General features: G+C 40.3%; 1 protein-coding gene and 1 pseudogene across 2 annotated transcripts; one reads left to right on the forward strand and one right to left on the reverse strand.

Annotated features, from left to right (window-relative positions):
• Window positions 1-9996: 9996 nt before the first annotated feature.
• On the forward strand, window positions 9997-12816 carry LOC143563843 (uncharacterized). Its single transcript, XM_077051298.1, has 5 exons — window positions 9997-10219; window positions 11515-11732; window positions 11797-11925; window positions 11989-12120; window positions 12661-12816. The coding sequence occupies exons 1-5, from the start codon at window positions 9997-9999 to the stop codon at window positions 12814-12816; spliced, it is 858 nt and encodes a 285-aa protein (XP_076907413.1).
• A 3185-nt stretch (window positions 12817-16001) lies between these two features.
• Window positions 16002-19524, reverse strand: LOC143563841 (ubiquitin receptor RAD23b-like; annotated as a pseudogene). Its single transcript, XR_013140733.1, has 12 exons — window positions 19428-19524; window positions 18034-18192; window positions 17922-17960; window positions 17780-17837; window positions 17489-17698; window positions 17291-17416; window positions 17130-17195; window positions 17001-17048; window positions 16827-16936; window positions 16615-16696; window positions 16358-16502; window positions 16002-16282 (listed from the first exon to the last, which is right to left on the reverse strand). The product of XR_013140733.1 is annotated as a ubiquitin receptor RAD23b-like (transcript).
• Between the last annotated feature and the right edge of the window lie 3673 nt (window positions 19525-23197).

Here is a 23197-nt window from a genome sequence, read left to right on the forward strand (position 1 = left end):
CTAAGAATTATAGTTCTTCTCGCAGCGCGCTAAGAATGGTAGTTCTTCCCGCGACGCGCTAAGGATTTTAGTTCTTCCCGCGGCGCGCTGTGGGCTGTTCTCTGTCTGCCTTCGCCCTCGCGCGTGCGCTCGATGCCTTCTCGCGCTAAACCCCTTTGAGTTTTCTTCTGTTTAATCTAGCCGTTTGCTTTTGTGATGTCTTATCTTCTGTGTTGTTGACCTGACCTATCTTATGTCTGAAAAGTTACTTTCGGCGCAGCATGCGCACCAACCCCATTGGTTGGCAGAAAAAGTGACTGACATTATCTTTTGAGATCTGCTTTTTCCATGCTTGACCAGTACCTTTATCTGACCCGCTCATGCCTGTTTACTGTTACCTGTCAGCTTTTCCTTTGCCCCCTGCAGCTGCCATATCTTTTGATATCTTTTGCTTTTGGAATCTTTTGCTTTTTGAGATCTTTTCCCCTTTTCTAGGGATTGTGTTTCCTAGGGTTTCCCTATAAATAATAATGTTATTTTCCTAACACTATACACACAAAACACTTAAACTCTCCTGTTCTCTCTTCCTTTGCTCCTTGCCGTTGTTCTCCCTCTGCCGCCTTCTCTCTCTGCCTCCGTCCTCTCTCCTGTTCTGCCCTGTTTTCCGGTAATCTATAATATATAATAATTTGTTTAAGTTACTTATTAATTATGCTAACTTATAGTCAAGACTTAAATCAAATCATTAAAACAATAATCTTTAATTATAGGTTAACTTGTGCTTGTTTAAAGTTGGTTCTTGCTTTATCTTTCACCGCACCGTTTATCAAGTGAGTAATCTCGTACCTAATCCCTTTTTATTTTTAATGTTTTGGGATGTTCATGTGTTCATACAAACTTAGTCTTAAACTTATTTATGAACTTTAGTCGCGCAGTATCCCATGTGTTGAGGACGTTTACTTGGCTGTTTATTTGTATGTGTGTATCATTAACCGCTTTGTTCGGCCTATTCCGAAGTTTTCATGGATCCATTAGATGAACACGGGAGACCTATCGTTTACGGTTTTCTTTGTTTACACTTGCACAGATGTTTTTCTTGTTTTTGTGCTCATTTGGGAGCACGGATTGAACTATGAACTATGATCTATTTAGGCTTGATCACAATCTGATTACACCCTTGTTAAACACCAGACATACACGTGTTGCGCGCAGATTTATTGTTATCTATGTATTGTATTAAACTTGATTTCTCACCAACACGCAAGTGTTTGACGTTTTATTTTAACACATGTTCAGGTTTGCTGTAGCTACATTTGGAGCTTGTGGACACATAGGACGTTTCTACTTTTGGACTTAGATTAAAATGTAACAAGACAAGTTATTATTGTTCGAATATTTTGTCTTATAATATATTGATTTATGTTGATTTATGTTATCTTGTGTTTACGTTGCGCGTGCGCGAATGAATATATTTATTAAATATTGACACCCAATAGTGTCACGAGTAATGAAACAATATGTGGCGCCCCGATGTATAATCCGCCTTTGGTCGGGGTGTTACAGGTATACCCTGATAACCCGGATCAAGGGTTTGAAGATTTGCGCAACCGAGCGCAGTCTTCGCTCGTGGAAGCGGTAGTTCTTTTTCATCTCCGCTCGCGCCATCCCCCTTGCCATGAAATTCAAGAATGGGCAAGCTCTCCCAAGCCTTCACGCCTCCAACTACCAGGAGGCGGAATGGTTCTCGAAGATATCCCGAGTCCAATCTCCGGTTTACCGGTTTGCGGAGTCCGGGATGGTGATGCTCGGGATGAGCCGGGTGTGGAAGGATGCGGATGCGCGAAAGATCCCGATCGTCCTCGAATACGGTTTGAACTCTGTTCCTTACGGTATGCTCTGTTTCTTTTTGTTGATTTAGAATCTCTTCTAACTTCTTTCCTGTTTATTTCAGAGGGGAACGACTTGCAGTCGCTCCTGTATCCGCGGGAGGCTGACAGTCCCGCTCGGATGGGTACTCGTGCTCTAGATGAGAACGAGTTGCCCATCCTAGAACAAACGGCGGATCGGTTCGTGGAGGTCTACCCGCTAGGCCACGAGATCCTGAGCGCCAGGCGGCCAGGTAAGGCGCTATTCAACCCTCGACCCCTCAATGTTGAAACCTCTGCTGGAATTCCTCTAATCTTATGTTCTGATGAGGAATCCGCAGATGGTCCTCCGTTGGTGCGGAAGAAGAAGGCTGCCGGCGGGAAGGGGAAGGAGAAGGTGGCCTCCACTGCCGATCTGGTGCCTCGGTCTAACTCAGAGGCCGAGAGCGAGGAGGTGGCGGGGAACCCCGGTGGTTATAAGACCACCGCTCCGGAGGCTGCGACGACTGTCACCTCCGGAGAGCCCAGGATGACAACGGTGACCGGCGTGAAGAGGCCGGCTCCATCGGGTTCATCCCCGCCTGTCCGCACTTTTAGGCTCAAGAAAACCCGTAAGTACAAACTATATTTTTAACTGCATAGCTTTCCATCATTAATACTTATCTTCTTTGTGCAGGCGTGGATGTTGACGCATTCCAGGGTGGAGCGGGGAGGAGTACCCCCCCGCCCATGACGGTAGGCTTGGTCAGCCTACCTGAGGCGACGACCCAGGCGGCTGCGCCTGCTTCCGCTGGTTCAGTTGCTCATTCCATTGAGCCAACTGTTCCAGCTGTGATGACATCACCGCCGGCTGTCAGTGCCATTTTTACCGCATCTTTCACTGAGCCGGCGGTTACTTTTGCTGCGGATTCCGCAGCGGCGACCGCGGCGGCCTTCACCATGCCTCCTCCGTCATCGGCAACGACGACCGATCCTTCAGGTATGCATGGGGCTTCTCGCCAACCTCTGCCTCCTTCCCATCTACCTGACCTCTTGGACGGATTTCCCTTGGGTTCAGGTGATGGGTTTGGCGGCTATCGGCCTGTTATTGACCCTACAGGTGCGTAGGGTTCTTTTGGCCTATTTTTTTTTTTTTTTTATATATCATCTTTTCCTAACTGCCTTTTGTTTTTTGCAGTGTCGGATTCCAATGAAGTGTATGTTCCACGATGGAACATCCGCCGAGGAACAACCCTTCGCACACCTGTGGAGTGCGTGGAGTGGGCTCGTCACGCAGCTCCCAGTGGTGCGTTGGGGGAAGCCATGGCTAGCTACCAGGAGGATAGGCTAACCAATGAGCTTCGGGTTCTCCTGGCCCGGATGCAGCCGCGCGTCGAGCTGCTTTGTCGTGAAAACGACAAGTTAAAAGCAGCTCGCATTCAAGAAGTACCTCAGGCGCGGGCTGTCCAGGAGGAGAATAGGAGGCTCTCCGCCGCGGCTGCGGAGAAGGAGAAGGCGTTCAAGGCCCTTGAAGTTGAGGTTCATGCCCGTCTCGAGGCCCGTTCCAAGGCTGCCCAAGCTGTTAACGAACAACTTCGGCTGGCTAAGGAAACTGCTAGGAACGCAACTGAAAGGGCCACCAAGGCTGAAGCTGTTGCTGAGCCTCTACGCGTGGAGAATGAGGAGCTTAAAGCCAAATTAGAGGCTCTCCAGCAGGCTCATGATGCCTTGGCGATGGAAGACGCCAAAAAACTCCAAGAGATCTTGGACCAGAGGGGGGTGCTTGACCACACTGAGCGGAAGCGAAAGGGCGTCGAAGAGGCTGCGGCTAAAGAAGTGTTGCTTGCCAACCTCAACAAAAGTGAAGCCGAACGCGCCCGTAACGAAGCTCAAGCTGCCCTCCAGGAGGCTCTGGTTGCCAAGGAATGGCTTCTTCGAGAAGCGTTGTCTCAGGTATGTTTAGCTTCATGTCTTCACGCTTTTCTTTGTAAATAGAAAAGGTTTTGATACTTGTATTCTCTTGTAGGTTGTGCATCGGGTCTTCGCGGATACGTCTTATGACGATGCTATGAGCGCAGCCCTCAACGCTTCTCATGAGGATGGGGAAAAGGCCGGCTTCCTGCTTGGTCTAGGGTTCGTTGAGAAAGGCATCCCGCCTTCCAACTTCCCTTTATTTGATGTGGATACTGAAGCTGTTTACGACCAAGCAGTGAATCAGTATGCCGCCTTCCCGCATCCGGTGGTGGAGAAGGTGAACGAAGTTGCTGCTGCTGATGATGGGTTAGCTATCCTTAAAGCTTTCCTTGAACCGCCACGCTCTACTGATGGTGCTGGTCTAAGTGGAAGTGGCCCTGAAGCTTGATCCTGAAGATCCCTTCCCACTGCTAGGATAGATTTAGATTGTATAGATTTATATTCTTGTAGGCGGGTAGTTACCCGGCCATTCTTGTAATGAATATTATGAAATATAAATCTTTGTGCGGGTAAGACCGCTATTTTCACTGGATTCCTTGCTTTATAAACGTTATATGACTTGCATACTTTAGTTTAAATTAGCAATTTTCCAAGTGTTTAGAATAAGTTAACCTTTGAACGTGGTAGATAATAGGTTGAAGTTTTGCTTCCTCTTTCGTGATTGTGCGGGTAGGGCCGTCACTTGCACTTAGTAGGATGGCTAAACTTTACCTACCTCTGACCTGCGTGGAGGTTTTCCTCATCTTTTTTTTCTAAGTGTTTAGGATAAGTTAACCTTTGAACGTGGTAGATAATAGGTTGAAGTTTTGCTTCCTCTTTCGTGATTGTGCGGGTAGGACCGTCACTTGCACTTAGTAGGATGGCTAAACTTTACCTACCTCTGACCTGCGTGAAGGTTTGCCGTTTTTTGAGTTTATGCGGGTTTTGCCGCCTTCCCCACGCAACGACTTTTCACGTAATTATGCGGTGAAAACCGGCATATCAGTGTTGAATAAATTAACCGTTCGACGCGCGGTTGTTAATAGGTTAGTGTTCAGTTTCCTCTATCATGATTCATGCGGATAGACCGGCACTTTCATTTAGTGGGATGACTGAACTTTACCTTTAACTGACCTGCGTGAAGGTTTGCCGTTTTTTGGGTTTATGCGGGTTTTGCCGCCTTCCCCACGCAACGACCTTCCACGTAATTATGCGGTGAAAACCGTCATATCCGTGTTGAATAAATTAACCGTTCGACGCGCGGTTGTTAATAGGTTAGTGTTCAGTTTCCTCTATCATGATTCATGCGGATAGACCGGCACTTTCATTTAGTGGGATGACTGAACTTTACCTTTAACTGACCTGCGTGAAGGTTTTCCGTTTTTTGGGTTTATGCGGGTTTTGCCGCCTTCCCCACGCAACGACCTTCCACGTAATTATGCGGTGAAAACCGTCATATCCGTGTTGAATAAATTAACCGTTCGACGCGCGGTTGTTAATAGGTTAGTGTTCAGTTTCCTCTATCATGATTCATGCGGATAGACCGGCACTTTCATTTAGTGGGATGACTGAACTTTACCCTTCAACTGACCTGCGTGAAGGTTTGCCGTTTTTTGGGTTTATGCGGGTGTTGCCGCCTTCCCCACGCAACGACTTTCACACTTATGTATGCGGTGAAAACCGGCATCAGTGTTGAAAGTTCATAAAAGTAAATGTAAAATCATCAGCGTCGATGTTCTAAGGAGAATCATTTCCATTAGAAGTGGCTCTGGGCCTTTTCTTTACAAATTTGGAATTGATCTACATGCAAACTGTGTAATTGAGCTCCCTTCCATGTTGGGATGGGAGTGCCATCGAGCCGATATGCACCTGGTTCGGGATCTCGTTCTTTACGCAACATGTAGTCTCCACATTGAAGCTGCAATTTTATTCGTGTTTTCCCCATCTGGGGTTCTACACGCATCAGCCTGCTCAGCGTTCATTGCGCCACGAGGTGCGCGAGCGTCCCATCTCTGACGAATGCTTCGACCATGTCCTTTACGTCTGTGCATTCTTCAGTGTTGTGGCCTTTTGTCCTGTGAAAGTCACAGTATTTGCTCCGATCAGCATTGTGACGATGTCGGATAATTGGAGCCTTTGGCCATGGGAGCTCCTCAGTGGCGAATATCTCGGTGACGCTTTTGGTGAGTGGCGTCCATCTGGAGTTCTGGTTTGACTGTACGTTATCCCTTCCGCCTAATCGATGTTGCAAGCCGGATGAGGTGTCAAAGTTTACCCTTGACTGCCAAATGCCTAGCTTCCGCTTTTTGTTTAGTCGGGCGGTAAGGACGTTGTCTTCTCTTGTTTTCTGGGTGTAGAGGTTTGTGCTCTGGGGGAGATCTCTACCCAGTTGCTTCTCCGTTTCCGCAAAGCGTTTAGCTGCTGTCATGATGGCATCCCATGTGGATGGCATGCCATCTTTACCCGTTAAGGTGCGGATGAGCTCTGGGTCGTTCGCGCCCTGGATGAAAGCAGCGCGAACAAGATCTTCGCTAATATTACCCAAACTTAGCTTCTTTGAGTTGAAGCGAGTGATGAAGTTTGGCAAAGATTCATCTTCCTCTCGAATGCATTTGAGGATTGTCCATTGCTCTTCGGTATACTTTCTTTGTTGGCTGAAGTGTTGGCTAAATTTTTGCTGGAAGTCTTCCCAATCGTAGATGTGGTGGACCGGTAGACGATCGAACCATGCTCTAGCTGCCCCAACAAGCGTCATTTGGAACATGTAACACCACGTAGGTTCCGTCCAGCTATTGACGGTTGCCCCTGCTATGAACCTGTTCAGATGATCGTCTGGATCAGATATACCATCGTAAGTGCCGATGTTGGACATCTGTTTGGCACTTTTCGGGACGATTGCTTCCGCAATATCCCTTGCAAATTTGGACGTTCCCGCCTTTGCTGCAGTTGGTGTAAATGTTTTCGAGAAGTCACGTGGATTTCCACCTGTGTTTTTTGGTTTGAAGGCTTCTTCAAAATGCCTTCTCGGTTGGGAGTCCGTTTCCTTACGCTTCCCTTTCGCCCTATGACGAGGGTTTGCGTCACTGTCGGATTCCTCCGAATCATTGTCCCAGTATCCGAATTCGTCAGCCTGTTGGACGGAACGCAAGCGTTCGTCCAACTCAGCTTGGAATTCCTTCTGACGTGCCTCCGCCCACGCTTTAACTTGTTCAAGTGTTTGGCGGGGGAGTCTCGTCTGTTGTCTTCCCGCCTGGGTATTATTGAATCCCAGGGGATGGTTGTTTACTGCACTTGCCCCAGCTTGGGTAACTGAGGTAGTGTTCGTAAAATTTACTGCACTTACCCCGGCTTGGGTAACCGGGGTAGTGTTCGTAAAAACTGTGTAGTCGCCGGTATTCCCCCCAGTAGTTGGGGTTGTGGTTACCGGAGTTTCTTTAACCATCTTTCCAGAAGTTTGAAAAAACTTGAAAAGAAATGAAGTTCTAGCTTTTATGCACGGATGGCGCCAATGAAGAAACACTAATCGGACACCGGGCAGATTACGGGTAACCTGGGGGTTAGATAGATGTTTCCCACGAGGGGTTAGACCCGGCAAAGATGGTTCTTCTAATAACCTGCAAAACAGACACCGTGAGCTCGTCACTGAGAAGGGGGGGGGGGTTCCTCCTTGTGACCACCCTCCGGCGTGAGAATCAGACTAGATTGCTCTTAAATATAAATGTATATTAAGAGATTGCTAGAGCAGATATCAGGTATAATATGTAATACGAGATAGTATATGATGATAAGATGATAATATGAGATGATCATACCATTTGGGGTATTTATAGCCGAAGGTAGGTTTCCAAGAAGGTATAGCCGGCTGAATAGTATTCCTGTTCTACCAACTGTGGCCTACGCACGTGCCATGCTGGTAGTTGGTGGGTAGGCAGCAGCTGACAGTGACCAGGCCTGCTGTGTACTATTCCTTTTCCATCAACTGCCGGCTGTGCACGTGGTATGACAGGAGTTGGTGAGTAGGCAGCGGCTAATAGTGACATACAGTACAAGAGCATGCTGCTCGCCATACTGTTGTCAATAAGCTGTCGTATCTTTGGTCAGATCTTTTGCCCATACCTCGTCAGGTACAGTACAGAAGATCTTCCCGTATCGTACGGACTGGCTTATTTGGGCGGGAGTATTCCCCCTCCCGCCTTTGTGCGGGATTGCTCCCGGCTTTGCTCATTCCTTCAGGTGACAACTGAATTATTGAGAGCTAAGTGTCTTGTGCGTGCAGCCTTGCTGCGCGGGTGGCCTTCCCTGATGGCTTGTATCCGCAGCTGCGGGAACAGGCGGAGTACTTCACCATTGGGAGGCATTTCCTGCGGGAACAGCTTGCGTACTGCGCGTAAGGACGTCACGTCTCTGAGCATGGTGGGTCCTGCGGATCCAATTGGTTTCTGCGCAGACGTCTCTTTTCAAGGTGAGTCTTGCGGGTCCAACTGGGCTCTGCTGGGACCTACCTCTTCAATAAGTGTCCGGTTTAGTTGTTGGTACGGTACAGTAACACATACAAATGTGGAATAACTCATAGTATAAGAAGGGTTAATCCCAAGAAAGTACAATTAGCTTCAAGTCTTCAACCCCAGACTCGGAAATTTTGTCCGTCTAGTATGGGAGTTTTATCTGAAAACATTTTTTAAACCTAAAAACATTTGATTTGAAACCATTAGCCAAAGCTAAATAAGCGCATATCATTCATATCACCAATAAATAGGATGTTTTACCTTTTGACATTTACAATGTATCTTTTCTAGTACTTTAAAAAAAGTAGACGATGAAGGGAGACACAATTGATAAAGTATAGTTTAACATTGGTGGGTTTGGGTCATCTCTTTTTATCCAATATTAGCGTTTGAAGTATACATGGGTTAGAAACAGTTCAAATTGGTAAACATCCCAAAAATCTAAACGATGTATATATTATAGAATGTTAAAATGTAGACAAATTCATTTGAAGTAAAACGATTTAATTTTGCTATTAAAAAAACAACACATTTTTATAACAACGCAATCTCTTAAAATAATTGAGATGCATTGTTAAAATGACTTACCCTTTGTCTCATTTTAAATGTTTATTTTTCTATTTTTTGTTGTCTTAATTTAAATGTCATTATAATACATATAAATTCAATTTTCAATTATGTCTTTACAGGACATTATTGTCATTATTGTCAAGGAAGAAAAATAGTTTTTAGCCATAATAACTTAAATGACATTATTATCATTTTACAGTTTATGAAATAAAATGATTAAACATTTCTTAATTTATGTGTTTTGGGTCCCATGACATTTAAAATGAGACGGATGGAGTATAACATATTATTGTTATTGTTATTGTTTTTTCAAAGGCTTAAAAAAATATTATATCAAGAGTTACAAATCCAGTTTTTTCGTAAAAATCAGGACATAATAATGTCAAGTTATATCATAATAATTGTAATAGCTAATGGGCCCTGTTATAATCCAGATTTATAAATATAATAGTTAAGTATTGTTTACAACGAAATGAAAAACAAACGGGTAACAACTACAAGTTGCGCCGCTAACTATTTTTGAATAGTATTTTACCATAAAACATCCTGCAAAGCAAAGTACAAACACATTGGAGGGGAGCCTGTTCAGCCATATCCAAACCGGTTTGAGATACAAAAAAAACCTCAGTTTTTGACATGCTTTGCAAATGGGGTCCCTATTTCGTGAACAAGACTACGAACCGGCGGGTTCAAGTTCAATGGGTCCTGTTTTCTTGGTAAAGTGGGTTGTCAGGTTATAAACCAGGTTGGCGAGCCGAACCCTCTGCAAACAAACACACTATTAATAGAATTGGTGTACACTGGTGGCCTTTGGGTGAGTGGGTTTTTCTTCGAAACTAAAGATAACTTTGAGACGTTTACGGGCTTCGTGCGTCTGAGTTGGGTCAGCTTGCGGTGACCCTTTGCTAAGGGGTCACCTCGTATAGAGTGCCTATGCATTCTAGGTTTGTTGGCCGTTAAAAAGAAAAAAGAAATTGGGTTTAACCCGACACAACAGACGATAGGGGTTGTCTTCGTTGGGCGTTCATTCCAGTAAATACAAAAATACAGGTGGCGTGGCACTCTCCGTTACCACTGCACTAAACTTTATTTTTAAACTCTTCCAATCTTCATCATCATTACAAATCAATAATAACAGCTTCCAAATGGCTGCTGCTACAAGTACAACCGCCACTAAAGTAATACCTTCAATCATCGTAGGCAGTGGCCGTGTCGGCACAGCCTTACAGAAACTCGGCGCCGGCGATGATATCATGTTGAAACGAGGCGAATCAGTTCCGGTTGATTTCCCAGGGCCGATATTAGTGTGCACCCGTAACGATGATCTAGACGCAGTCCTTCAGTTCACTCCTCACTCCCGTTGGAATGGTAACATTAGTTATAATTCTATGTTATTATTATTATTATTATTATACCGTGATATCCGATATAAATAAAATTAACCTATTAATTACAGTTTAGTTTTGACTTTTGAAATAGTGTAATTATGTTATAAAAGATAATATACTGTTATAATAATAGTTATTCTAGTTCAAAAGTTATAAAGTTTACACTAGTATTAAATTAATTACTCTACTTATTTATACACTTCCCACGATAAAACACATTTGTATTTGATCGATACCAGTATACCTAAATACATGATTCAGTTTTAGATCATTATTTGTGCCTTTCAAACATAAACTAGCTCTTTCGGCTCAAATAAACGAGCCCGGCCTTGAGCCTTGTATGAGAGCGTGTTTAGGCCTATCGTACTTTAACGAGCCTTGTGCATTTTTGTACACGTTTCACAATACACAGCCGAACTTGAGACGAGCTTTGGCTCATTTAAGGTACTACGTCAGCTCGATCCGAGCTTAGGCTCGCATAAGGTTTTTCACAAAATATATAAAAATAGTTAGAACGAGCTCAAGCTTTCGCAATGGCGAAGCTTGGACGAAAACGGGTACATTTACACTGCTGCCCAAAAGGGGGAAGGGGGGTAGCTTGGACGAGCTCAACTCGTTTATTAGTTATCATTTAATTTATATACACTTTTTATTATTTTTATATGTTGAGAAAAGGCTATAACGAGCCTTAGCTCGGCTCAACTTCGTGTGTAGCATCGGCTTTTCAGTGTGAAATTAGTACATAGAAGCCCAAAAGAATTATAAATTAAAAAAACCACAAGCTCATTAATGCTCAAAGAGCCTAAACGGTCTTCCCATGCAAGGCTCTAGCGTGGACTTGATAACTAAACGAGCTTTATTTGAGGCTTGGACTCAATAAGGCTCGGCTCATTTTCGAGCTTTTTATCTACCCGATCTTGAGTAGCTAGCGAGCAGCTCGGCTTGTTTGCACCCCCACTGCATATTGTGTTTTACAAATTAAAGTCATTCATATAACCAGTGGTGTGGTTGTGCGTTTCAATCCGCTATAATAAAACAGCTGCAAGTGTTTGATTGTGATTCTGCTGTTTTGAGTTGTGATAGTCAGATTGATTGTTAAATCTGCTCATGCTTTTGTGATAAATGATCAGTCGGCTGTAATAGTAATAAGATAACCACTTTTGCATCTGCTGTAATATGCTGATGACTAGATGATCATCTTCTAAAGATTAAAGTTATTCATTTATGATATGATGACATTTGTGCGTCTTATGATGAATAATAACAATCTAGCAGATTTGGTGTTTTTCCAGAACGGGATGCTGGAGCCGTGGCTCCAAAGTAAAGGTCTTAGTGACGCTAACCAAGTTTTGGCATATTTTGCTATTTCCAAGCTCGGTGAACACCCTGTGGACGGTATAACCGATACCAATCCCGAGGGGTTAACTGCAGCTTTTGGCAAATGGAGTTCCGCTGTAGCTGATAGGTTACACGCAGGCGGTCTTTCTTGCAAGGTATTTAATGTGTAATTTATAATCTTAATTGTGGATCATTTTGACTTAAAAATATGGAAACCAGGTTCTTGAGAAAGAAGCTTTTCAGAAGCAAATGCTAGAAAAACTTATATGGATATCAGCGTTCATGCTCATTGGGGCTCGCCATCCCGGAGCCACTGTGGGAGTGGTCGAGAAGGACTTCCGTTCTGAGGTAAAGATTACCTTCATTGACATAATAATAGTTTATATTTAATGATTCATTTACACTTTTCAGGTAAGTAGCCTCATTAGTGAGCTGGCAGCAGTAGCAGCCGAAGAGAAAGGAGTCGTTTTTGACGAAGGGATCGAGGATCGATTGTGTACTTATGCTCGAGCGGTTTCCCATTTTCCAACAGCCGTGAAAGAGGTTAGCGTTGCTGCTAATAATTTTAGAAATAATAGAGTAAACTGCAGTTTTCATCTTGTGGTTTGTCCAAATTTGCGGTTTTAGTCGAATAGTTTTGAATTTGCGATTTTCGTTAATGTGGTTTCATTTTACTTGCAATTAAACCCCAAATTCACTAACCCCGTTAAGTTTGGTCGTTAAACCCATCAGTGTGAGGGGCAACTTTGTCCTTTTTCTCCCCAAATACAACCCAACCCCTCACGTGAGGGGACTTACTAATTAGGACTGAGGTTTATTTTGGGAGAAAAAGGACAAAACCGCCCCTCACGTGAGAGGCATACTGATGGGTTTAACGACCAGACTTAACGGGGTTAGTGAATTTGGGTTTAACTGCAAGTAAATTGAAACCACAGGGACGAAAATTTGCAAATTTAAAACTATTGGACTAAAACCGCAGATTTGGACAAATAACATGGACGAAAACTGCAGTTTACTTGAAATAATATTATGAAAGTACATTCGTTTGTTAGTTTTCTCACCAGAGCGGTCTGAATCCTGCAGTTCAAATGGAGAAACGGTTGGTTCTATTCGCTCTCGGAGAAAGCAATTGGTCAAGGCAAACAAGATCCATGTCCTTTGCGCACAGCTTGGCTTAAAGAACTTAACATTGTTCAATACATCATAATGTTTCAGCTTTCAATCAACTATTCATATTAAATAATCATACATTTGACATATTTGTTCATAAATTGTAACAAATAATAATTTCACTATAACAAGCATCCTCATACAAGGTAAATGAATGAATAAACTTATAATAACAGTTTTCGTTTGGCGATGGATTCTTTGGCTAACTGGACACGACAAAGAGCCTTTTGAGTTGGGTTTAAGCCCGAACAAACATCACCTAAAGTAACCGCGGAATAAAGATAAACCGTGCATAAAACAGTGAGGAGTACAAGTGCTGTTAGCAGGAATCGGTGCCGCCTAACGACCGTTGAGAAGTCACCCAGTTCATCCTCCTTTGTGTGTTGTTTTTTGGATGAAGATGTTGAAAATGCAGTCGTTTGCGATCTACGGTGTGGTGAGGTTATTATGCCGTCTAGAACCATTGTTTGATGATCACTGGACAGAAATAAGGTATAAGAACCAATTATTAATATTAATACCAGCAAATTGGGGTGTAGGGGTGTGTGTATGGGTCGGTTTTTATAATTATTCGGTTTTGGGTTTTGGTGTTTAGTTGGGTTCAGTTCGATTTCGATTAACTTGTTTTTTTTGCAACTAAGCTTGAAAATTTTGTACCAAAAAAATAAAAATTTGCTAAAAATAATGAGTTAAGACCAAATTTATATTATAATACATTCTGGCTAAAATATTTAAGTAAAACTATATATTACATGATTATTATCAGGAGAAAGCTAACTTAGATATTAAATTAGTGTACTAACCGTGAGAGTTAAGTAGAGTAATTATATATATACAACCTAGTGGAACTATAGTGTAGTGTAATTAGAGCGATATGATATAATTACAAAATTACACTGCTTGATTATCAATCAATCAAACCTTTATTATTATTATTATTATTATTATTGTAATAAATTACTTAAAATTCAAAATAAATGAAAATCTATAAGTTAGTTTAAATTTTCAGTTTTAACTAAACATAAAGCGAAACAGTCAGTTTCTGTTTCAATTCGGTTATATCATTGGTTTTACTTTTAATTAAACCCAAAACTATCCGAAATTTCGGTTTTACAAAAACATAAAACCAAACCATCAGTTTTTGTTTTTGTTTGGTTTATTCTATTTTTTTTGGTATGCTACACACCCCTACAAGTAGCAAAATAAAAGTAAATAAAGAGGGTAAAGTAAAGTAAAGAAACAAAGCGGATCTAAATAGTTTATTTACCAGAATAGTGATCTGTGAAGAAGAAGAAGTAGACAACTTGGGAACAAAGTGGATCTAATACGATGATGGTGTTAGAGCAATAAGGTTGTTGACGCGTTTTCTAGAGTGAGTAAATTAAGTTCAGATTTGGTTTGGTTTGGTTTGATTTGGTTTGGTTGGGGTGGGACCCCCACAACACACCACGATGTTGTTTTCTTTAAAGCGTCGCTTGGAGGCCCGTGGGGGTCGTTTTTGGATCAAAGGCCGAATAATATACACAAATGTCTAAATTATTATTATTATTATTATTATTATTATTATTATTATATATAGTGATCGATAATAAGCCCAATAGTTGGAGGAAGGTGTCGGTTTGAACCTTTCTAGTATCTCATCTAGAGGTGTTAAAAAAAACCGGTTTGGGACCGGTTTTAGGCAAACCGAACCGAACCGGTTTGGGTTTAAAACCGGTTTCCAAACCGACCCAAACCGCCAGTTTCATGACCGGTTTCCCTTCAAATCTATCAAACTGGTTTTAAAACCGATCCGGTTTGAGGAAAACCGGTTTGAAACCGGTTAAACCGGTTTATAAGCCGAACCGAACCGGTGTGACCAGATCTGCCTATCATGCTTCTAAACCGGTTTATAAACCGAACCGGTTTGAGTCAAACCGGTTTTGACTAGTCGTTGACCAAACCGGTTCGGTTTGGGCTTAAAACCGGTTTTGTACACCTCTAATCTCATCTAATCTAACATATAATTGCAGTGGGATACTAGCTCGTGTTATACATGGGTGAAAAAAGTTTCAAACATCATATATATGTAGATATCATAAGGATTCTTTATATTGTTCTCTACAAACCCACAAGATGTAGGACAAATATGTATAAATGATGGAATGAGATCCTGTATAAATATATAAATAATTGAATTGCTAAAATAATAGTAATACTATAAAAAGGAAACGCAAAATCAGTTATAAATAATTGATTATGGTCAAAATCAGTTTTTAAATCATTTGAAAGGAAATAGTTGGTTATGATTATAGAAAACATTAATTGTGTGACAATTCAATAGATGGAAACCGGATAACTTGAAAGCTTATGTGGACATGCTAGTTAAAAACCATGTGATATCTTGTATTGTTTTAATAGTATAGTAAGATTAAAAAAACAATAAACCAAAGTTTTTAAATTTTACACTTATAGCCCTAAGAGCACCTCCATCGACAATAACCGGACCACCACATCGCCACCCTCTCTCTTCTAACTCACAAAGGTTGTCTGCAAAAGCAGACCTATTCCGCGGACTTCGCTCCCAAAACGGTGAGGTTGGGTTTTCTCACTTGATTCCACATGGATCATAGTAAGATAGGGAGCTCGTTGGAGGTGCACTAAAATTGAATTATATACCAGATTTTAAGTACACAAGTTCGAGTTACACTACGGTTATTCAAATAAGTCCAAATGTATAGCACTATACGTGATCATTGTTAGTCTCCACCTCCCATCACCACGTAGACATAAAAAAGTTTCGCAGACGAAAATCATTCAAAATCGTCTGACCAGACCTGCTCATTTTTCAGACACCCCCAACATTTTATTAACATCTCAACTCTACAAACATCTCCATCCAACTAGAAAAACGTTCATCATCAAGAACCAATATGTTTTCTTCTCCTCATGCTGTGAGAGCCAACCCAAATGCACCTCGAAGCCTCCAACAAGGTCCGAAACCAACAATGCTAAGTACACTCCCAAGTCCCAACAACAAAACCAATTTGAAACCGAAAATCCTATGTATTTGTACAAAACAGCATATTAATTACCAAAACAGTAACCATTTAAGCACAACGAACGTTTCAGCTTTATAGGTGTGGTGGCACGGATAGCACTTAAAAGGCGAGGGAGAAAAGGATAACAGTAGGGACGACATATAGCGCACGTGAAAATATAGTGTATTTATGTCATTTTATTTAGTAAAAAATTTAAAAATCAATTAAATGTTTTGAGGTTGTAGTCAACAAGATAAAAACTAAAACAAAAAATGAACCACACTAAAAAAAATAGAAGTTGGGATATTAGCAGTATCAAATTGGTCAGACCACACAATTTTTCTCAAACAAAATCCTCTTAATCCCTTCACATTTGGTGACAAATGCAAAACAAAAAATATAAAAAAAAGTGCAATAATATTAAGTAAAACAAAAAACTTCAGTTCAATGGACAATACAATAAACGTCCAACCTGTATCAATCACCAACCTAAAACTGGTTCAAGTCAAAATCACCTGAAAAGAACGAAAATTTTTTGTCCGTCAATCTTTGTACAAAAGCCTTTTGTTTTAGAGAAACTGAATACTAACCTTTCAAGAGTCACTGATTGTCTTCTGTTTAGTCTTCATAATCAGCAGCATGCTCCAATAAGAAATTAGCAGCTAATTCCTCATTGCGATCGCATGCCAAGAACGCCTCAATGACAAGGGTTCTATCAAAGCCCATTGCCTCAAGCTGAGAGTACATAAAGCAACTAGTCAGCTAAAATATAACTTCAAAAGTCTCGTATTTAGTTATTTACAACAAAAAGAAAAAAAGAAAAAAGAAGTGATTAATAATTTGATACCCGTTCAATGGCCTCCTGTTCTGCTGGAGTAACACTAATTGCATGAGGCATCATCTCTTGATCTCCTTGATCAAACAGATCCCTAAATAACAGTTATTAAAATAACAGGTTAGAAAATAATAATAATAATAATAATAATAATAATAATAATAATAACAACAATATGATATCAAATGCTATCGACACGGGAAATAAGAAAATGATGGTATTACCCTTCAGAAGCATCAACAGGTTCATTGATTAGTCGAAGAAACTCAGAATGGTTTTCTTGAATGAGTCCTAAAAGCTGAGGGTTTTGCTTTCCCAGCTCTTGAAGCATTGGCTATAACCAAAACAACTGCTTTTAGACCGTGTAACAAAAAGGCATAATATTTTTTTTAATGTACCTGTAGTATTTGTGGATTTGATTGTACCATAGTTCGCAACGCTTGAAACTATAATGAAAATTGTAAATTATAAAATCAGCACTGAAGTATGTTAATCCAATAATATAACGACATGAATCTGAATACCACCTGTGGGCTGTTTCTGAGAAAATCAAGGGTTCCAAGATTGTCACCTGCAGCACCTGAAGGTATTTCCTGCAAAGATTCCAAAAAAGATGCTTTTAACATTAAACACAAAAATAAAGTGAAAATGAGAAAAACTCATTTAATTCATTTTAATGATTATTAACCTGAGGAAACAAGTTTAACGGAGAAGCATTGGGTCCATTAGATAAAGGTGCAGCATTTGCAGTAGCAGCTTGAGTTGCAGGTAGTTGATTAGCCCGGACTGCAGTTTCTACTGTATCTGAAATACCCTGTAAAAATTAGACTAAAATTAGGCAATCAGTTCATAAGTTGTGTTACAAGAACTTACCTTCAAAACATACAGTGTATAAATAATCAATTGCTAGATCTGGATTGTTGTAAGCAGCTTGAAGTGCACGGATAACTGTTTCCCTGTCCCAACTGCCACCACCTATATCCAATATGTGTTGAACATTCGGCTCCATGCTTGAATAAAAAAAAAGGTGCAGCTGCAGGTGCGGGTGCGGGTGCAGTCGCTGGGCCAGAACTTGATGTGCTGGATTTAGAAGCACAGGTGTAAATTATATAATTTCAAAAGCATTAGAACTTTTTATGATTAATAACTGAGATGCATAAGTTATGAGAACTCACAAGAGGTTGAGAAGAAGCATCAGGTGTGCTGGTAGAAGCTGGTGCAGGTGTTGATGAAGGCTGCTAATAAGTTATAAAAGCTAAAATGAGATCCTTTATTCGTCTAATATAAGTGAATAGCATATATGGTAGATAAAAACGTACCTGAGCAGATGATGTTCCACCTGAGCTAGAACTTTTACTCTGTTGAGAGAGACAAATAATCAGTAACAAAGACGTCAGTGCGTGTGTGTGCACGTGTGAGTGAGAGAGATACCTTGCTAAGCATGACAACAAGAAAACCTTCCTCCGATTTGTTATCAACCAATGTAGTTTCATCTTTCAAAACCTTGCCATTGTGAATCAATAGTTGCTGCCCGCACGGGTAGTTATCTTTTCCTTGTACCTCTTCAATATTTTTCTTCACAGCCATAATCTAGTACAATAACAAGTTTATATCAGTCATGAAACTTGCCATGTAGTTAACACAAAAAGGTGCAAAATTATAAGCATATATAACATGAAAAAACCTTTTTCACTAATAAATGTAATAAAATATGTTAATGCCAGACATTAGAATGCCAAAGCACACTTCGTTTCCATCCATCTTAAAGTACTTTCCCACTTTAATATCTTTTAACTTGATAAGTACACATACAGTTTAGTGTTTGAAAATATAAACATGGTAAAACCACTTCTTTTTTATACACATTTCTCCCTGAAAACAAACTATTTATTTGCATCACATGCCATTAACCTTCAGCTAAAAACAGACACCAAAACATGTATATTAACCAACTAAAATCCCAACAAATATCTACAAAACAGGTCTCATTTTCTGCTTCCAAATACCATTCAACAATTACAGGGGCAAATCATGAACATACACATGGAGCTTTAAACGAACCAAACGTTCGGTGAACTGTTTCTAAACTGTTCGGCAGGAAGTTCGTCTATGTTCGTTCGTTTAATATATAAATGAACATGAACAAGAAACTTTGTTTAAATAAAAAAATGAACAAACACGAAAATAGACCATGTTCGTTTAATTGTGTATTACGTCCGTTTATGTTCGTTAATGTTTGTTCATTAAACATTTTTCTTATATTTTTTAATGACTTTCCTAATCTTATCACATAATATTAAGCAAAATTATTAACTATAAAGCAAAATTTTATACGAGTATTACACTATTACGTGATTAATTTATACGTAAATAAGCATATAAATGTTGAAAAAAGCGCCAGCACAAACTCGGTAGCCAAACCGAACCGCTTACACTAACCATTCTCGGTTATCCAAATCAAATAAAACACTGGTTGTATTCATTCGCATATACAAACCATTAGCCGGTATCTGTGTGACAAAAGCTTAACAAACGAACATAAACAATAAACAAGGCCTTATTCGGTTCGGTTAATTTACAGTCCTAATTATACATATACACGTGTAAACATCCGATTTGCTTTATCAATTTAACATAAATTAAGCTAAACAATAATAATAATAATAATAATAATAATAATAATCAGATTTCACATGTACAATAAACAACAACATCAAAATGAGTATAATTCATGTATTTAAAACAATAATAATAATAATAATAATAATAATAATAATAATAATAATAATAATTAGAAAGACATATTAATAAGTAACGAAACTCACAGTATCAGAAGGTTGAACCCTAATTTCAAAGTGGCTGCCTTTGAGTGTTTTGACGGTGAGCTTCATATTATTCAATTGAAGATTAATGGAGCGTACAATTATTACGTGCAGCCCTGGAACGCCTAAATGGCACTCTCCCAGACTTTGACATTGACGGTTTTTCTATTATGGACACCGCCCCACCAGCCTCAAAAAACTTTGGCGAATGCCCTTTTTGGCAAAATCGCTCAGAGCCTGGGAGAAGTTTTTGGATTGTCCCCCCGACAGAAGGCGGTTATTGAATGCTTACAAGGTCCTCATGCCCAAGATTTTCTTACCGTTATCCCGATTGATGGCTTGAGCCAAAGCATGTCTGCGGTCGAGTATAGGGCCATTCTTAAGTAGCATTTGATGGTCCCAATGTACCCAGAAGACGAAACATGTCCGATCTGCCGTAAGGCTTGCCTGGATAAATTCGGAGAGCATGCGGTTCATTGCAAGGAGATGCCTGGGTTTAAATACCAACATGATAGGGTGCGGGACGTTCTTTGGGACATTTTAAGGCGAGCTGGGATATCAGCTAAAAAGGAAGCCCCCGTAAACTTCCTTACAGACCCCACAGAAGGGAGATCCACTCTACGACCGGCATATTTGCTCGTCTTTGGTTGGGCCGGGGGAAAACACGCTTGTGTTGACCTAACAGGGGTATCTCCCTTAGCTGGTTTGAGGGATAATGGGTTTGTAGCTGGGCAAGCAATGAAAAGGGCTGAAACGAAGAAGGTGGAGAAACATGCTAAAGCCTGCGAAGAGAACCAACATGTTTTTGTCCCTTTGGCTTTTGATACCTTTAGCTCCTTGGCACCGAAAGCTATCCGTTTCCTAACCAGGGTCCAACGGGTTGTGCATACCAATGTGTCGACTTCAAAGGGGTAGGGGTATGTCTTTAGCAGATTAGGGTTTGCAATTCAGAAAAGGGTGGCGGCGCAGCTTGTTGCCCGCCTATCTGCTACGTTGATGTAATATCTATGTTTTTTTACTAAAAAAAAAAAAATCTCAAAACTGATTAAAATATATATATATATATATATATATTAATTATTATTATTATTGAGCTTGAAGGAAACCCTAACGATTTACAGAAAACGGATCGAAGGTGAAAAGAGGGACTGCTGCAGGGATTATGCGTTTTTAGATTTGTACTTTCATCACGTGATTTGCACGTGACCTGTTTTATTTTTTTGTAATGATTTCGTTTTCCTAAAATACTTCTTTTTTCTTTAAACAAAATAAATCTTTTAAAATGTTAAAATGTTTCTTGAAATAAATTATTATGAAGGGGCTCGTTGTTCACTTTGGTCAGACTATATCTTCTTAATCGGGTTCACGTTGGTTTTAGAGTTTAGCTTGGGCGTTCTTTAGGAAAACCATATCGTCGGCTGTCACTTGACAACCGTTGTGCCACTACAAGAGCAGAACTATCATCCTGTTCTTGAGTTTTTTTAAAGGAGGGAAAGAAAATGAAAACTAATGATAGTTAAAAAATGGGTGTTCTTGAGTTTTTTTTAGGATGGAATAGAAAGAAGTAGGAGGAGTTAGGAAGGATTAAATTAATGTATTTTTCCAATAAGTTATCCTCCCAAGAACGGAATGATTACTAAGGGTGTGTTTGGGATTCCTTATTTAAAGTGAAAAGAACTTTTTTGTGGTAAGTAGAAAAGGCCTTGTGATATTTGATAAGGAGTTTTAAAAAATGTGTTTGGATTAAATTAAGTCAATAAGTTATTTTTTAAAAAGTGTTTGGTTTAACTTATTGATGTAAAATGAATTGGAATAAGGGTGGAAAGGGTATTTCAAAACATATAAGGAGATAAGTTAGGATTTCCCAACTTATTTAAAACTCATCTTTTAACCTTATCAATAAGGAGAAACCCATAAGTTCTTATAACTTCCCAAACACTAAAATGGAGAAAAAAGAACTTATTCAATTTCATAAGTTACAAGGAGAGAAAAATAAGGAATCCCAAACACCCCCTAAGTATAACTATTTTTTAACATAGTTATCATTTCCTTTCCTCTAATTTCTTTCCAACTCAATAACACACCTAATTAAGAAAAATTCCTTCCCTTCACTTCCCTTTCTTGTCATTCCCTCTCCTTTCCTTTTATTTCCTTGGTTTAAAAACTCAAAAACAAGGCTTAAGTGACAGCCGTTGTGTCACTACAAGAGCATAACTCTCTAGTGTAACACATGGTAGGAAAAAAACCCGAGTTGGCTCGGGTTCGAACTGACAACCTTACAAAGAATAGCTTAAATTTTTGTTGTCATGATCTGCCAAATATGACACAAGTGAGATCAAACTTGAGTCTCTGAACTCAATCTCCTTCCAATAAACCTCCAAGTAGGGATATTATAAACCTTTGTCGATTTTTAAAATTCAAGCTTCTCTGTAAATTTTGAATTCATCCGTTTTTCCGAAACTTTTGATTTCATTATATCTTAACTCGCTATATATCTTTAATCTTATCCCAAGTGACATTAGAAAACTATTTAAAAATACAAAGATAATTTTGTCTTAATAACAAACCAAAATTGTTAACTTATATTCAAACTAAATGAATAGTTGATTAAAACCAAATTCGTTTAAACAATGTCAACTGACTATCTTCCAAAGCCGATAAGTTTTAAAGGCGGTTGTGCTCACACCTCGCTCCTAGATCGTTTTGTTGATATGTTCGTGTTTTTAGAGCTCACACCTTGAAATAGTATGTGAATATAAAATATAATTCATAAATGAATAGATGCTTTATTTATTTATTTATAACTGTAGGGGTATGGTACTAAACTCGGCTAACGACCTTAATTTATTATGTCTGGCTTATTTTATTATATGGACTAATACAATATTATTGGGCTGAAGGGGTTTTGTGGAGGTAACCCTAACTGGGCTAGGCCCATTAGGGTACCATGATGGTGGTCATGAGGCTCCCTATATAAGGAGGTCTCCACCTCCTTATTAAGGGTTGTTGTTGTTGTTCTCAATAAGAGCCACCACCATAACCATTTTTGTGTCTGTAAACAAGAGATCATCGAGATTTCTTAGCAGTCACCTCCACACCCCCAAAAGCCATTGCAGATCTCAAGCTACCGGAGAAGAAGATGAAGTTGTGGTTCGTTTATCTCGAACACCGAGGAACATCGTCTTGGATCAGGTCAGATTCATTTCACGTTTCTTCATTGGCGCCATCCGTGGGACCGGCAACGAGCTACCATTCGATTTTCGTCTCGGTTCTCAGATCTGTTCATCCATTATTCTAGACCTGTGATTTTCTTTCTCCCAAGAAAAATCCAGATCTGAAAGTTTACAGAAAGATGCTTCAAGATTTGTTATATTAAAGCTCAAAAAGATCCATAGATCTGAAAGATGCTTCCAGATCTGTGCAAAAATGAAGCTGAAAAAGATCTAGATCTAAGTTATAGATCTGGATTTTAGGTTTAAAATCACAGATCTAACTCTCTCATCCTCAAAATGGAAGAGACATCATATACTGCGCCATCGCCATCGCGGAAAAATGTGATGGCCGCACGTGCGCCATCGCAGATCAGTACTCCGTCATCACGTGCGCTCTAGCGAACAACACTCCCGACGCCGTGCATGCGCGCCCGCGAGTCATCGCTTCGCCGCCATGCATGCATGCCCGCGAGTCACCACTCCGCCGCCATGCATGCGCTCCCACGGAAACCAACATGTGGGTTGAAAGACTTCGTGCCCTTGGTTTTGCGCAGAAGACTT

Source organism: Bidens hawaiensis, unplaced genomic scaffold (genome assembly GCF_021521415.1).
Source record: "Bidens hawaiensis isolate Kalapana, Puna unplaced genomic scaffold, B.hawaiensis_p1.1 tig00021536_1, whole genome shotgun sequence".
Lineage (NCBI taxonomy): Eukaryota > Viridiplantae > Streptophyta > Magnoliopsida > Asterales > Asteraceae > Bidens > Bidens hawaiensis.

Excerpts from the sequence above, each read along its gene's own strand:
- LOC143563843 (XM_077051298.1), top strand. The coding sequence starts at position 9,997 with ATGGCTGCTGCTACAAGTACAACCGCCACTAAAGTAATACCTTCAATC. Across the intron at positions 10,220-11,514 it reads TCCTCACTCCCGTTGGAATG|ATTTGGTGTTTTTCCAGAAC; the intron begins GTAACATTAGTT and ends ACAATCTAGCAG. Across the intron at positions 11,733-11,796 it reads CAGGCGGTCTTTCTTGCAAG|GTTCTTGAGAAAGAAGCTTT; the intron begins GTATTTAATGTG and ends TATGGAAACCAG.